Source organism: Anopheles ziemanni, chromosome 2, assembly GCF_943734765.1.
Source record: "Anopheles ziemanni chromosome 2, idAnoZiCoDA_A2_x.2, whole genome shotgun sequence".
NCBI lineage: Eukaryota > Metazoa > Arthropoda > Insecta > Diptera > Culicidae > Anopheles > Anopheles ziemanni.
This window is the reverse complement of record NC_080705.1, coordinates 80,070,451-80,087,022: the sequence shown is the minus strand read 5'-3', so window position 1 is coordinate 80,087,022 and position 16,572 is coordinate 80,070,451. Positions and strand designations below refer to the sequence as shown.

The 16,572-nt window shown below is 42.3% G+C and overlaps 2 protein-coding genes across 2 annotated transcripts; both read left to right on the top strand.

The window, feature by feature from the left end:
- The first annotated feature begins 797 nt into the window (after positions 1–797).
- On the top strand, positions 798–1,730 carry LOC131294480 (angiopoietin-related protein 2-like). Its single transcript, XM_058322526.1, has 2 exons — positions 798–1,522; positions 1,604–1,730. Exons 1-2 carry the CDS (start codon positions 798–800, stop codon positions 1,728–1,730), a joined length of 852 nt encoding a protein of 283 aa, XP_058178509.1.
- Positions 1,731–7,209: 5,479 nt separating this feature from the next.
- Positions 7,210–12,849, top strand: LOC131283284 (TBC1 domain family member 9). The gene is made up of 12 exons (XM_058312759.1): positions 7,210–7,300; positions 7,514–7,689; positions 7,861–8,702; positions 8,779–8,927; positions 9,081–9,186; positions 9,254–9,922; positions 10,004–10,159; positions 10,235–10,398; positions 10,719–10,983; positions 11,056–11,806; positions 11,877–11,986; positions 12,062–12,849. Exons 1-12 carry the CDS (start codon positions 7,257–7,259, stop codon positions 12,305–12,307), a joined length of 3,678 nt encoding a protein of 1,225 aa, XP_058168742.1. The 5' UTR covers positions 7,210–7,256; the 3' UTR covers positions 12,308–12,849.
- The last annotated feature ends 3,723 nt before the right edge of the window (positions 12,850–16,572 follow it).

The following is a 16,572-nucleotide window of genomic DNA, read 5'->3' as shown; positions in this document are numbered from 1 at the left end:
CGAGATTCGATCCCACACCTGTGGCGTGGTGTTTCCTCGCGCTACCGCTGCGCCATGGGCACCCCCAGGAAAGGAAGAAATTTAACTTTTGTAAAAAGTGAGAGTTTTCCTTCCTGACTTCTGTAACGTCGTTAGTTATTTATTCAATTTGTTGCACTCTTGTTCATTTAATGAATTACTTAGCATCCCCACTCGTTATCCGAGGGACATGATATCTATAAAAATAAAGATGACACTAGTAACATTGAATATTACATGACTATTTACTTGGGAGGACATTTTAGCAGCAAAGTTGAGACAAAAAATCACCCTTTGGAACGAGAAATTCGTAGCCAAAGGTTTTTTTGCGTAAATGACGGAAATTGAATTTGAGTATGCTCATGATGTGTGTGTGTAAACTATGCATGACTTATGCATGTTGGCAAAACCAGCCTGACTCAAGTGCTGTGAAAGATAAGTGAAGTGCGTAACGAAACCAACACATATCGACATTGGTTGTAACACACATTCACCACATTTTTAGTAAGCACAATTATCAAAAACACGTTGATAAATAGCCCTTTCCGAGCTCATGACTAAGAAACGTTTTGTGAACTTTAAAGTAAAAAAGGTATTGGAAGGTATGAGATGGATTTGAGCTAACTGCTACGTTCAGTTCTTTAAACAAAGTTGGACGTGAACCACGGAAAAGTCTTACGTGAAGTTTGTGAAACATGTCGTTAAAAAGGTTGCTGTTGTGTTTGATTTTGTACAAATTAGTGACAGCAGAAACTCCGACTGCTGACATGCCAACCGTAATGGAAGCGATCGTTCGCGCTATGATCGATTTTCGCAAGGAAATCTTGGACAATCTGCAAATGTCGCTCGAGTATCACACGGAGCAGCTCGATGAAATCTATGTTCATATGGGACGCAAGATGGAAGATCAAGAAAGCAGAATGAAGAATGAAATCAACGAAATGAAGAAAACACTTGGCGAGATGAGTAGCGAGCTGCTGCCAAGATCATGCGATCAGGTCAAATCGAACACCACTGAAACTGTTTACGTCAGTCCTTATGGAAACATTAAAAAACCTTTCCTAGTGCTTTGCAATTTCGATAACAATTTTAACCTGGGCGGTGGCTGGACGGTATTTCAGCGCCGGATGGATGGATCCGTTGATTTTTACCAGAATTGGACAATGTACAAAAATGGATTCGGAAACAACAATGGGGAGCTTTGGCTGGGTTTGGAAAAGCTTCATATCATGACGAGATCGGAACAACACGAGCTATTGGTGCTGTTGGAAGATTTCGATGGAAACTCGACCTATGCGCTGTACGAAAACTTTAAGGTGGGCAGTGAGGCGGAAAAGTACAAGCTCTCCGTGGGACAGTATTCCGGAACCGCTGGTGATGCATTGACCTTAAGCAATGGAATGAAGTTCTCCACGTTAGACCAAGTTTATGGTTTAAATATTGCTGAAGACAGCTGCGCTGTGAAATACAAAGGAGCATGGTGGTTTAAAAGCTGCTCTCACAGGTACGTTTTTTGGATTCACAATGTACTCAAACATATAATTTAATATTTCACTCAAATGTTGTTTTCCTTTCTTCCTTACAGCCATTTGAATGGACCGTACTATCAAAAAGGCAACCACGTCGACAAATTTGGTGTTTATTGGCAGGGTTTTCCACGTGAGAAGTACTCGCTAAAATCAACGACAATGATGTTCCGCACCCGCACTTGAAAGTGACTCGTTTAAAATTGATTTATGCTTTCAGTTTGTGCTGTAAAGCTCCTTTTACTGATTGATAGTGATTTATTTAAACGAAAGAGGAATTTTTCATGTAACTTTTTGCATTAACCCCTTCACAGTTTTGCCCGAGCCTGCTTCGGGCAGTTTATGTCACCTGTTATGTTTCTATGTTTTTTGTGCGTCGTTTATTCTAAGTACACCTGCTTCAAAAACATGTCATTACATGTTTGTACATTTTAATTCTTTTAAGCGATACTAATCGAAGAAATTGAACAAAATTTAACATAGTACTGATCTAAATTACAAAAAATTAAAAAAAATACTGAGCCTGTGAAGGGGTTAAATGTCAAATAACGAGTCTAAATAAAATAACGATTTAATTAAAAACGATTTAAGTTTAATTAAACCCAGAATGAAAATCTTTCCTGGCAACACTTTTAAAGCAACTGAAGAAACGTGGAAATCCGAATGTGTATACCACACCCTGTGACTTTTCAAAGCGGCCAGCACCCACTACACATGTCCTTATGATAGCAAGGAAAATGATTTCTTGTAGCTTTATGACGTAAAAAACTACTCCAACCGTCGTCAAGGCGGAACGGTGCAACGAATTATTATTATTATTATTAAATTATTATTATCCAAAAAAAGGTGCAACGAAGCAACGCAAAAAAATTTGACGAAGTGAAAGTAAGAAAAAACAAACGGAATAATTGAGTTTTTTAAATGATAATTTATTTGAAAATTGAGCTTATAACTTCATCATACACGATAAATAATAAGTTTAAAAGAGTACTGTATAACACTAACAACTCATCTACACCTTACACGAAATACCAAATCCCATGCTCACATGGTATGCATCATTTAGAATTTAAATAAGTGAGAGATGAGGTTAACAGATGAGCATTATTTCTGAAATTTCCAAATCATTTGGGAAAATGCGTAATATTAATGTTTTTCAAACAAAACAATAATATTTTTAACGTTGCTTATTTGATAGAGGTTCAGAAAAAAACATTATGAACTCAAAAGTTGCTTGCCGCCATTCTAGATTGCAATATAGTAATCAAATGACGAATGCGCAGCGTGAGCAATTCAGCGGCAAAAAAATATGAGAAGCTATTTAAAAAACTGTTACAAAAAAAAGCCGATATCATAAGTAAACCAACGAGCAATACTTCTTCAAACTGCTGCGTTGAGTTCTTTGAAGAAGGTCAAATAACCCTCAAGGAAAGCCTAAAGCGAAGTTTAAGAATTTGCTTCATTCAATGAGCTACGGAAAATAATGTATCTCCCATTTAGAACCGATCTACACAACGAGTGCTAGTGTCTACTTTTCCACTGTATTTAAACATTTTGCAGTTCTACCACGCTGTGTTCCATTCAAAAGTCCCAAGCCAAACCAATCAGCACGAGGGATAACTATAAATCAACTGGTATTTTATATTACATGTGTCGCTCCGTTATTTAACAAGCTACGAGTCGCTAAGTACTCCATGTCCCGCCCCCTTATGTACATTCCACCTTAAAAAAGCCTATCTTTCTACAGACCTGTAGCATAGACCAGAAGTTTTCCTTTTCCTTTTTTAAAGCACAAATGTAATTTTGCAGGTCATAAGGTTAGAAAATCCTTTTGTGCCTAACGTCTAACCTTGGGGCGTAGCCGTTGGTATCATTATAGGGTGGATTATCACCAGAGACGATACGATATCAGGGTCCGAAAATAGAAATCCTAAAAAAAGCAAACGATAGGGGAATGCAAACGTTATACAATGCTGAATGGGGTTAAGGGGCCGTTAGTTTACTTACCGAAAAAACCTAACGAAGAAAGTGCGAGTATTAAGAATGAATGAAAGGGAATTCCTTTGCCCACCGATAACGAAGAATGTCTAAGGTGCTTTTGGTAAGGTACAGGCAAGTGGGTTTGACCAAGGGGAAGACGGGTAGTAAGGCATGTGTGGTGGAGGGAGGAGGTTCGGGTCCAAATTCCACCCTCCTCTTTCACTGGCTTTACTTATCTGATACGGTAAATTATGCTGTTCCGAAAAAGACCAGGATCAATTTTCCTCGATCATCATTTATCGATGTTCCTGTTTGCTGACTGCATTTTCATTTTTAAAGCAACCATTTATCAGATTAATGCATTTGTATTTTCCACTGGAATACAACTTTTTACATTCTCTTGAATCTTTGTTCGTTCGTTCTCGTCAATACTGCATTTTTTTGATTACACTAAATGATGAGAAACTCAATCATTTCCGCTTTGGATAGTAAAGAGAAAACTAAAGACGGAAAAGAAACGATTTGCAATTTTGCAGAGGCATATCGATTCAATCTATCTATTTCATAGCCTGGAGGTTGTTACATATTTTCACAATCAAAGCTAAATATATTTCAAATTATTATGGTTTGTTTTGCCATTACCATTGTAACTTTAAAAAGTATGCTATTGTTCTGCTTGAAAAATGAATCAGAAAAAAACCATTCCGCTCTTTTTGCTTTAAAATAAATACACATATAATTCAAAGTGTACTCAAATATTCTTGAATGTCAAAAGTAAAGGCAAGCAAGGTTTTTCGTGAAACGAATACTAATGAAATCATTCTCATGAAGATGGAATAATATTAAAACCCTTTGTAAATCATTAGCATCGTCACATTAAGGATGTTATCAAGAGCTACAGGTCGTTCAACTGGTTAGTAAATTATATAGCCACTTGAAAACGACAGTGGTTGGTAAAGCACAAAGAATTATCCCATCATATTTGCACTTTTAAAAAAAAATCCTTGCTGCACCAAAGCTTTAAAAAACCATACAAAAAACGGTAAGACCCATACCTTAAAAATTCCATACCTTTCTCTACGTGCGAAATTTCCATTTATACAATTCATTTTTGGTCGGTCTGTGCCAGATTTCGTATGCTTCTGTGGCTCTAACGATACCGGAAGTGCACCGAAACAATCCCCAAAGAGGTCCTGAATACGAAGATGCAATGGGTACAATCAAAGCCTTCGCTTCACCGCAAAACACCAAAAATGCATAAATGTGTGGAAAACTGGAGGGCAAAGCGAATACAAGGAAAACGGCAGGAAACAAAAAAATATGGAAAAAAAACCCCGTTATACGTGTCAGCGTTGCCGGATACCCTCTTCTCCGTTCACACACAGTTTCCGTTCCGAACACTTCATGCTGGTGGAGCTTTATCTTTACGAATGAAACGGATGTGGCCGAGCTGAGGGATTTTCACCACAGATTTGGGCCCACATGAAGTTTTTTTAAGAGTTGATGTTTTTGAATGCTTCCCATGGATGTTGTTTCGGCATTTGGCCACATTTGCTTCGTTGCACATGGTGGAATTTTTCGTAGTCTACCGTCCTCTGCTCACAATGTGAATCCACCGATGTTTTAAGAGCAATTGTTTCAGCACGTACTAATTGCCATTTATCACACTCACTCTCAACTGACGCTTGCAGCACACCTAGTGATAAACGATGGTAGAGCGTACCGGCATGAAAGGAGGACCGTGGAAAACTATAAAACAGATCCAACCCTTGCAATTGCAACACATACTTTATTCGGCAGAAATCGAAAAATCGAAGAAAAATCGAATTGATTGAGCTTTTCCGGCGAAATGGATTGCAATCAATTTCTGTGGGGCCGTATTTCGACACCGTTAGTAGCACCAGGATCCAGCTGGCGATGCACCGGTATCCATCCCTCCGGATGGCAATGTTACGGACGGATTATCAACAGTCACCAAATCCCGGCTGCTGAAACCATGAGACAGCGAGGTGTTGGGGAGACACCAGTATCAGGTTGGTGGAAAAGTTAGGTGTTACCATAAATGTTTACACATATTTTTTGTAAAATAATTCCGACATTCGATTCCAATGATTTTGTTAGCAGAAGACCTATCGCTGATATGTGATTTTTTGGTAAAAAAAATCTAGAATACTTCTAAAATCCCTTGGGTGAACGACACCCTTTAAGATGCTGGCAAATGTCGCAGGAAACGTAGTCAAACGAAAAACCGGATAAAACCTAAACCGCACGAAGAGCGTGGGCGGGAACAGGGAAAACCCATCTAAAAGCGCTGCGGGCAACACGATCAACATAAAAGTATGACTAGAGGGGAAATAATATTCTGTGTAAATATTATGAATAATAAATGGATTGTTTACTTACCTGTTTGACTAAGCGACCATAAAGAAGGAAACCTTCGACCGTGGATACGGCGAAGGGATTGTCTATACACGTGCACCGGAAGCAGGCGGAGCAGCGTACCATTTCTTACTCTCACTTGTCCAACGTACTGCGCCCGGGATAGTTTACACTGAAGGGCGTCCCCCGCTGTTACGGTTGAATAGATCATTCCGGTACTTCCGCTAATTGCGTGTCCAACGTCTACGGACCCGTAGGACCGAACCTTTATGTAAAAGATGTTTAAACGAGGGATGAGTGTAAATGGCCTGTGGAGATAGAAAGTGAGACTTTACTTACACCTTTACTTCCTGAAAACGAATGAATGGAGGTCAACCGACTTTCGTAATTACCGAATCGTTGTTTTGCCCGCAGGGGCAAAAGAATATTTTGAAATCAAGAGAAGAGCCAGAGCACTGGCTACGATTTCCTTAAAAATAGTCTTCGCATATGAATCTTATAAAACATAGAATAGCAAAGGGATCTCGTAGACTTCACAGAACAAAACTAGACAATTTATGAGTGTTTTAGTTAAAAAAAATTAGTGATAGTCATTCTTTTTTAAAAAATTTCATTTTTTCATAGGTCGGCTTTTGATTTTTCCCCACTGTTTCTTAGTGCAGCAAATGAGATCCATTCTAACTGCACCATGACTGCAGGTGAAGATTGTTTTGCGATAGAAGTTTTTAAAATTTGATTTTAAAATCTATTACATAACATCCTGAAATAACATACTTGAGTGTGTCGTCTAAATAATGTTGAAAGTAAAAGATTTTTTTTTAAATTAAATTCATAATTTGAAAATCACAATGTTATGAATATTTCTCGTAAAATTTCTTATCTATAGAGTACGTAAAGTTGTATACAGTATAATAGCACAAGGTAGACATTCATAAATGATTCATAAAAAAAAAAATGTTATCAGCTGATTGCATAATGATTACTAACGGAAATATGAAAGTTTAAATCCCACGAATGCACCAAAATCAAAACAAACCTCCTCTTCGGTTTACATCACCATGTCGAGTGCTCAGAGTCGTAGATGTCAAAACATCACACACACCAGCAACCCGCTACCCGCGATGCCCCTACACACGACGGAACAAAAATACACATTCAAGATTAGTGCGTTGACAGATAGTTAACGAAGCACAACAAAAATGTACTACGATTCGCTTCTTCTTTCATATCGCTGCACTGTTTACTAACTGTTTAAATTCATGTAACCTCCTGGAACACGCGAAGCAGTCTGTGACGGAAAGGTTATTTCGGGTGGAGCACCAGGCACCGCAAGCTGCCATCGCCGGAACGAGGATGTGGATCCCACCGAGAGAATGCTCGATGCCATTTGCATTGTGGTAAGTTCCGGGCGTCACTGGACTAGTTTTTTTTTTATCCCCCCTTTTGCTGCTCCATCCTTTACCGCAACAGTGGGTGTGGGGTGTGATTCAGATTGTGATTTTGGTTCGCATGAGTGGTCCTAAGCGATTGGATAGGAAATGTCGTCCAGTGGTTCCATTGGCCGTCTCTCTTAAAAAAAAACTCGGTGGTGTTTGGTTTCTTCTCAACAGGGTGAACGAAACGACCAAAGCAACGTCGCGCTACTTCTTCCTTCAGCACCGGAAGGGCCATGGAAGCGTTCGAGGATTCTCGTCGATGCTGGTCGGCACGTTGGACAACGTGCTGGACACAAAACCGTCGCCGTACAGAATTTTGCATTACCAACCGTCGACGGGGCTGTGTTTCGGTAAGTGCGTTTCAGTGCGAGCTCGCTTATCAAATGCGGTGCAGACTAGGAGCTGAATCAGTTTCAGCGCGATAAGCCGATGATCCGCCCGGAGAGCAACGATGGTTCGATGACGGGTCTCCGTTTCATCCTGCTTTGTTTCGTCTTTATTCTCTCGGTGTGGGGTTGTAGAAATCGCCGCTGACATCACACTGGAAGCGATCATGCTGGACTGGGATTGGCTGGCGAAGAATCTGTTCCGCGTCATCAGCGACATGGAAAGCGACTCGATGGAGGAGGCGGAGATCACCAACTTTACCATCTGCAAGATCCAATCCCTGCTGGCGCACCGCACGCAACCATCGGAGGAACAGAACGATCCCACCAGCTTCCAGCTGGCGGTGAACAAGTTCCGCGAGAAGTTCCGCATGCCCGAGGACGAGAAGTTGGTCAACTACTACTACTGCAGCTACTTCCGGAAGATTCCCCGACAGGGCCAGCTGTACCTGTCGCTCAATCATCTATGCTTCTACTCATACATACTCGGCTCGGAAAGCAAGCTCTGCTTTCGCTACAACGAGCTAACCGAGATCAAGAAATCGGGCAACACGATCACGATCCGGGCCGGGCAGCAGAGCACCAAGGAGTACACGTTTATGTTTCTCCTGTCGCCGAGCGAAGTGTACCAGCTGATCGAGCAGCTGAGCAAGCTGACGATGCAGAAGATGATACAGGACCCGGACCGGCCGCTCGTCGACCATGATCCGGTCATACTGAAGAAGATGGAGAAAAACGTCTCCCAGAAGACGCTGTTGCTGCGCGATCTGACCGCGCGCCAGCAGTCGGACGAGTATCGGATACATTTTCGGGTGCCAAAAACGGAGATATTGGACGGGCGCATCAAGGCGTCCCTGTGGGCACCGTACAGAAAGAAGCACATCGAAGGTATACTCTACTTGTCGCAGAATTATTTGTGTTTCAAGAGTGACGTCGTTGCGATGGTTAGCTTGGTTATTCCTCTGAGTAAGATTGTTGTAAGTTTCCTTTCTTTACCGTTGTTGCTTTATAGTTGGATCATAACATTTTCGCTTTCTTTTTTTTTTCTTGTAGAGCGTGGAAAAAAACGAAGATCCTCACAATAGGTTCAGCAATCGAATCATTATCACCACCTCTGACGGGAACATTTTCGTGCTGCAGCACATCCTCGATCGCGAGTTTTTGATAAACAAAATTTCGGAACTACTTTCCAAAACTGTCGCGTAAGTATGGGTTATAAACTTGTGATGATGGCATGCTACGATCCTTTCCTTACTTTGACGTTTGAATCTCATTAGACATAATACGGTTTTGCAGAAAATTTTAAGAAGTCAGTTACATAATATACAGGTAATGGTTTGTCCTATCTCCCTCAGACCGGCCCGTGTACCCGACGATCTAGATTGGGTCAAACAGGAACCTCTGATGCATCTGTTCAAGGACCCGAACAATCGCGCCTTTGATGAACTTCAGGCGGAGAAGGTAAATAGCTAGAACGTGGAGGATGTTGACGACCAACGTAATTTGTTTTTCTTTATCATATCCTCAGATGAAACGTTGGGAGGAACACTTTTCGATGTACGGGCGAGGCATCTCGATGTTTCGTACCACGGACACGATCAATCTTGTGATCGAGGGCATTCCCGATCACCTGCGACGAGAAGTGTGGCTCATTTTCTCCGGGGCGATCCATATGAAAATGACACATCCGAACCTCTACAAGGAGCTGGTTACGAAGGCGAAGGACCAGCATCCGGTGTCGTTTGAGGAGATCGAGCGTGACCTGCATCGCTCGTTGCCAGAGCACCCAGCGTTCCAGACGAGCATTGGAATTACGGCGTTGCGGCGTGTCTTGCAAGCGTACGCATTGCGCAATCCGGAAATTGGATACTGCCAGGCGATGAACATCGTGACGTCGGTGTTTTTGATCTACTGCGACGAGGAGGACGCGTTCTGGATACTGAGCTGCCTGTGCGAGTCGCTGCTACCCGATTACTACAACGATCGCGTGGTCGGGGCCCAGATCGACCAGGGACTGCTGGACGAGCTGATCGCGAGTCACTTGCCGAATCTGCACGTCAAGCTGGCCGAACTGGGGATGATACGGATGATTTCGCTCTCCTGGTTCCTGACCATCTTTCTCAGCGTGATGCCATACGAAAGTGCCCTGCACATCATCGACTGCTTTCTGTGCGATGGTGCCAAAGTGATTTTCATAGTAAGTCGAGGCATTGAAGATCGCGCGATCGGTCCATTTTACTTATATTCCTTGTTTCCCTCTCTATCTTCTGATTCACAGATAGCTTTAAAAATTCTCGAATGGAACCAGGAGAAGCTGCTCAACTGCAACGACGACGGCGAGGCGATGCAACTGCTCTCCAACTTCCTGTCCGGCATCTTCAACGATGAGGTTCAGCGGATCAAGATTGAGGACAAGGAAAAGCAGCAAGTCAAAGTGCGTAAACATAATTTAATTTTGAATTCCGAAATGACATTTCAAGTTTCTATACAAACCATTTTTCGTATCTAGAGTCAATCAGTGCAGACACTGATCTACGAAGCATATCTGAAATTCGGCAAAGCAATAACATCCCAGAAGATTGAGGAACTGCGGAACAAACACCGCCGATTGACCGTCCACCAGCTGGAGAAGGATCTGGAAAATAGTGTGATAAAAAATTACAAAGACAATGGGTAAGGTTAGCTTCAACAGAATTTGACCTCTAGAATCCAAAAGCGGTCATTTCATGTGTTCCTTCGTCATATCTCGGAAACGGCATGATATTTTATTTAACAAAAACTAGGCTTTTCTGAACTTTTTTTGCTGCTGCTACAGCGTCGTTTTTCTTCATGATTTTATTAAATATGTTAGTGATTTTGTTTTATTCATTTTTACTTATCTCCGCTAGCTCGAGGCAAAGGAAAAAAGGAAAAATGAATTTCACATTTCCAATTTGAAAACACTCTTTAAACTATTAAGGACTGTGGTCTCTGTTTTTTACTTCAACTTTAAGGTACTTCGACTGTGACGAGCTGCGGATGCTGCTGTGCTACACGAAGGACGAAAAGATTAGCTTGAAAAATCGATCTCGTCCAACGTCGGTGAGCGGTGGTGAGCCGGTGTACGACGTTGCGGTGCTGAACGATGCCAAGAAACGATTCCGGGACAATCGCTACGACTGCTTCCGGGTCGACTATGAAACGTTTCGAAAGCTGTTTGTCGATCTGACTCCCTGGGGACACTGTCAGAATATCGACATTTCAGAGAAGTTGTTCCGGGTAAGTGATGAGCTTCTTAACGATGGGTGTTTATTTATTTTCATCTTTCACCCCCGTTTTTTCCCCCCGCAGTTGATGGATAAGCAATCGTGTGGCTACCTGGAATTCAAGCAGTTGATCTTCGCGATCGGCATCATCTGTTCGAAGCGGGCGACGGAAAAGCTGAAGCTGCTGTACATCCTGCACCTGCCACCGCTGCTGACCACGCAGGAACTCGAGACGAGCAGCATTAGCGAATCTCGCGACTCGGACACCGAGGTCGCTACCGAAGCGGAAAGCTTCTTCAGCGAGAATCCACTCGAGACGCTCAAGTCACTCCCGTCCCCGATCGACATAAGCCTCGAGGCCACCTCGGACGTGGAGAATCTTTCCCTTTCCCATTTCAACGCTACCCCGAACCTCTCGATGGACGAATCGAAGTCCGTCGGTGAGGGGGAAACGTCCTCCGTATTCTACGTGGATCTGCCCAGCACTAGCGGTACGCTGATGGTTGGAGGTGGTTCGATTGCAGGAACGTCGGGCACGGCCACCGGCGCTGCCAATGCGAACCTGGGTGAGGCGGAGTCTTTCGGTTCGCGTTCGGACATTAGTGATCTTGGGTTCCATCGGTACGGTAGTCTCGATGAAAGTGCAAGCCGTCGGACCGGGACGGAAGCGCGCAGCATCAGTGGCCTGCGCATCTTTCTGGACGATCCGGACTCGAACTTTACGTACAAAACCATTCCGAACATGACGCAGAAGAACTTTATCTCGCTGTGGACGACACTGTTGGAGATACTGAACAAGGATCGGAAGGTGACCGATCAGGAGGTTCAAACGTCCTGTAGGTTCCATCAATTGTGAAGGGGTGTTTGAACGACAATTTATAAATTTTCTCTTCTTTCCTTACATAGATAAAACGTTAATCGCTCTCGGGGAAGATGCCGCCTTCAATCGGCGAGATGACAGTAACGATAGCTTCACCCAGTTGGCCTACCCGGCAGTGGAAGTGGGAGGTGATGGCGTACGTATACCGTTCCTATAGAGATGGACCACAACTCATAACCTTTTACCTTCTCCCAATCTCACCCACTTTCAGTTCGATCCGAACGGCAACCCGTCGTCGTCCAGCTCGGAACGTACACCCCGCCACCGGTCGGCATCGGGTGGAGGGGGAGGTGGTTTTGCCAGCAACGCACCGGACGTACCGTGGGAAATTTCTCTCACCCAGTTCGTCGCCACCGCGATGGCCGTCGGTATTATCGAGGAGCAGTTTTCGCTTCCATTTTCGATCAGTACACGCGTCGAGACGCTGCAAAAGAATCGACGAAAGTGCAAAAGTTAAGCAGGAGCTGATACGTACAACTGGCCACACAGGGCTCTCTTCCCATTCCCTCCCCTTTCGCGCACACAGCGAAGCGCTTCTTGCCGCACACCGTTCCCGCCGTGTCCCCTTCCGTTCGAGCTTTATTCTCTCCCCCGGCATCCCCCGGGAGGAGGTTACTGTTAACGCGACGATGAATCGTTGCCCAGATGATAATGCCGCTTTCTCCGCTTTTGAGCCGGTGCTATATTGTTGATATTTGGAGCGCTTTGAATTGTTACAGTTTCTTACGTTTTTTTTTTGTTACTTGTGGTAGTGGAATATTTTCTTTGGAGCTCATTCCTTCGGCGCCAATTTCTGTTTGCCCGAGAGTAGAAAAGATTGCTGAGTGCTTCTAGCGAGTATCCTTTGTCCCGCTGCTCAAATGTAGTGCCCCCGTTTAGTGGACCCACGTGTATGTTTCCCATCATCCACTAGCATCGAGGAGCATGTAAACGAACAAACGGTAGAGGAAGAAAGCACATAAATAATCATCGGTACGGACGGTTGCTCTCAGGCACACATGGATGGTGATGGATTCCGCCTTCCCCCGGTATAGTGAATCACGTGTTTGGCTCGGCAATGGCCCCGTATGAAGGGGTCTCTCGTAGAGCAGCCCGTACCGTGGCTTGTAATGTGCGGGCAATATTCTGATAAGTTATGCCTATACACATATTCTATAGGAAGCTATTTTATGAGAGAAATATAAGAGAATATATATGAAACAAAAGGTTGCGTATTGTGGTTTTAAACATCCGAAGAAAAACTAAATTAATAAGAAAAAAAAAGTCCATTTTGCTTCCATTTTTAAGTTACATTGTAATGACTTATAGGTTGAGGGCCAAACTGTTTGTGCAAATTCTGATCAAAGCTGCTGGTTTTTTTTATCTGAAAAAGTTATCACACAATCGTGTGTAATTCTAGTAGTAAATACTACAAAAAGTAATATACTAAAGGAAGTGCTGCACATAACATAAGAACAGTCAACGACTTGTGTGTGTTCAAGCTTCAATAACTTTTCTGATTTTCATCGCTAACAAACTCAAGCCGTCTTGTCTAGAAGTAATCTAAAGGATTGATATACGAGTGAAATAAATCACTACGATCAGTTCCTAATAGAAAATAGGAAAAAAAAACCTCTGGGGAGATCCAAAGCGAAGCTTGATAAAATGCCATTCAATGAAGGATTGTTCTGTGCCTTGTGTGCATTTTAGCTAATTTGAAGTGGACCCCAGTGGTTCAGGCCCAAACCAACATGCCAACCGTCATGGCATCGTAATCTTACACGTTATGATTGATTTTCGAAGGCAAATTCTTGGACAATCTCAATTGAGTATCACATGGAGCAGAGAAGAAAGAAGAAACGTAATGAATTACGAACGGAGTGGAACTGAATCAGAATCTGCAGAATATCAGAATAGAAAAACAATTATTGGACCTGACGTTGGACAGCACAACATTAGATTCATCTCCACCGACACTTTCCACCTCCGTCCGCTGGACGTTGAGGCGAGCTTCTATGTGCTTTGCACCGTCGAAAACGTATTTAACTTCGCTGGACACTGGACAGTCTGTCAGCATTGGCAAAAGTACAAATATGGATTCGCAGTCGTTAGTGGAAAGCACTGGCTCGGTTTGGAGAAGCCTCACGCCTTGACGAGATCGGGTCGACACTAATTGCTTACTAGTTGGGCAGGATTTTAAGGATGGGACTGCTTATTAAAATCCGTGAAAATGATGATTCGAAGTTATAGCGAAAAATCACACCTTCTAACAAACAAGGTCAAACGGAGGCAAGGAAAGTGAAGCAATGCCGTGAAAAGAAATTCATGTTTGAAAGCTGCATCCAAGTATGCAACGATTTGATAGAAAACACGTTCCGGACCATTAATCTTGCCCACCCCGTTTGGTTCAACCTTAGAGCAACATTTTCGAACGAACTATAAAAATCATAATCATATGCAATCGAGATTAAAATTAATCTAGCCTACCCAGTTACATACAGAATAAAAGAACACACGCGTTGGTTTTCAGATGCCGTCTTTAATTAGTTCCTTACATTATCATAACAGTAGATGTAGTGGTTGGTTCCTACCCGCTATAAACTACGTAAGATAGTTATGCGCCGTCGTATAAATAGCGGAATATGTGTTGCTTATTGTATCATTGTTTCAAAGAGATTCCACTACGGACTACAAGTGTAAAATGATGTACTCCTCCCGTCCTCGGCTGCACGGGACCTCCAGGAGTCCGGGGGTGTGTGAGGTGGTCACACGGGGTGTATTGCTCATCCATTATGTTTATGCCATTATTTTCCACATTTTGGGAGCGTATCGACAATGTATTGAATGCTGATTATATTATTTCCATAACAGACGGTTTTTAGATTTCGATATTTGTTTCAAGTTGGCCGAATTGATCTACGGTTCCATTGAGATACAACAGGTATGTGTAGAACGAATTGAAATAGACAAAAAAAAATCTTACTCTAAAGTAGGATATAGTAAGGTGTAATAAGTTAGGTGGCAAAATAGGTTTCGTTCCGATTTCATCTTCCATTTGCCCCTATAGAGCACGACAGCCAGACCCTGCTAGTTACATGCCTCTGCTGTTTGACAGGGAATAATTTCGCGCATTGTATAGTTTTTTTTTGTTGTCTCAAATCTAGAAAGTTTCGCTGATGATTTTCATTTTCCCCTCCAGAAACTAGCTAAGCTAAGAAATAATAAATTTTTGGTAGAACCGGAATGCACCAGTGAATCGGTGCCTCCCAATGGGAAAGATAGCAGTTAGATACGCGATTTCTTGGCCTACGTGTGCCTCGAGCCCTAGTGCCGAATCTACGACAAATCTTGACAAACATATATTACGTTTAGTTGGGTTTCAATGCCAACAAGAAAAAAGTCTTACACAGACTTACAAATAAATAAAATTTAAATGAAATTCCAAAGTCTAAAACGTGTTCGTCAACTTACGTTTCTCCTCCATGATCCGTTTCTTATAACCTCTAGAATTATTTTCCAAAAATTAAAATCTAACAAATACTCGACTGTTTATGACTAAGATTATATAATTTAAAACAGTCCCTACCGTAGGTATACTAAGAAAAAGAGAGAGAGAGAGAAAAAAAGCTCGATATCAAAAAGAATTACTGGTGCGAACGGGTGCGTTTCTATTTTACTGGTTTGGTCGTAAAGTAAATCTTCCTTCCATTTGTGGAACTTCCTTTGGCGAAAGGAATCTTAAATGCTACACAACATTGCTCGAATGTTTTAATGGTTGTGCCATCTTTCTTTAGAGATAACTAAAAGCACGTAACTGTAACAAACATTGTCCTCCGTAGGTAAGCTTTCTTAACGAGCAAAAAATGGTTGAGCTGAGAAACCAAACTTCTCGCTGGGAGGGGGGTTAGTGGAATTGTGCACAAGAACGATACGTTCAAAAGCTTGCTATCAGAATACGATTAAACCATTAAGAATGAAAGAAAATCTAAACTCATTATGCACCTGACTATTCGCTAATAGGTTCATGAAACAAAGAGGTTGAAAACAAGCCAAAAACTAACTTTCATTGACAAGGACTCCGTTGTTGTCGAACGATCCTCTGCTTTTGCTTACTATCTGTTACTTCAGCAAAAGATTGCAAAGTGGAACGAAAACTAAGTATCTATAGTTTTGGAACCTTTTGATAAAGAAAACGGGTGTTTTTCTTCCTTTTTGTGCATCCAAGGAAATGTTAGCCATTATTTGCTCAATTATCCTTCCGTTTTCCTGCAGCCTCTCCGCTGTTAAAGATCGTAAAACTGTATGTACAACTAAAACAAAAAAAAAGATGAACCAATGAGTCTTGCGTGTCGTAAGACGCTCCCTCCTATCATATCCATTCTCATCCATGTAAAACTGATAAAAATGTAGTACCACCACAATCACGTTCCCTATCCACCCCTAAAAGCAATCTCAACGTTCCCTACACCTATATACACATTGCTTCTTCAGTAAACCTGCAAACCCCTTTAATCACCCGAGAGGACTTTTTCATCTTATTCAATTGCGAATGATTTTGTTTGATTTTATGTGGAGACATTTGGAAAAATTTGTCTACTAAAACAAATGCACTTTTGCTGTTCCACAGGTACAGGAATACATGATGACGGTTCCGGTCTACGGTCGTTCTGGTGGTTCCTAATTGCAAACATCTCCTTCCTTACGCTGCTGCTGCTGCTGCTGTTGTTGCTGCTGCTGCTGCTG

Coding starts and splice junctions, on each gene's coding strand:
- LOC131283284 (XM_058312759.1), top strand. CDS start 7,257: ATGTGGATCCCACCGAGAGAATGCTCGATGCCATTTGCATTGTG. Junction 8,703..8,778: donor TTCCTCTGAGTAAGATTGTT/GTAAGTTTCCTT, acceptor TTTTTCTTGTAG/AGCGTGGAAAAAAACGAAGA. Junction 10,160..10,234: donor AGGAAAAGCAGCAAGTCAAA/GTGCGTAAACAT, acceptor TTTCGTATCTAG/AGTCAATCAGTGCAGACACT.
- LOC131294480 (XM_058322526.1), top strand. CDS start 798: ATGGAAGCGATCGTTCGCGCTATGATCGATTTTCGCAAGGAAATCTTG. Junction 1,523..1,603: donor TTTAAAAGCTGCTCTCACAG/GTACGTTTTTTG, acceptor TCTTCCTTACAG/CCATTTGAATGGACCGTACT.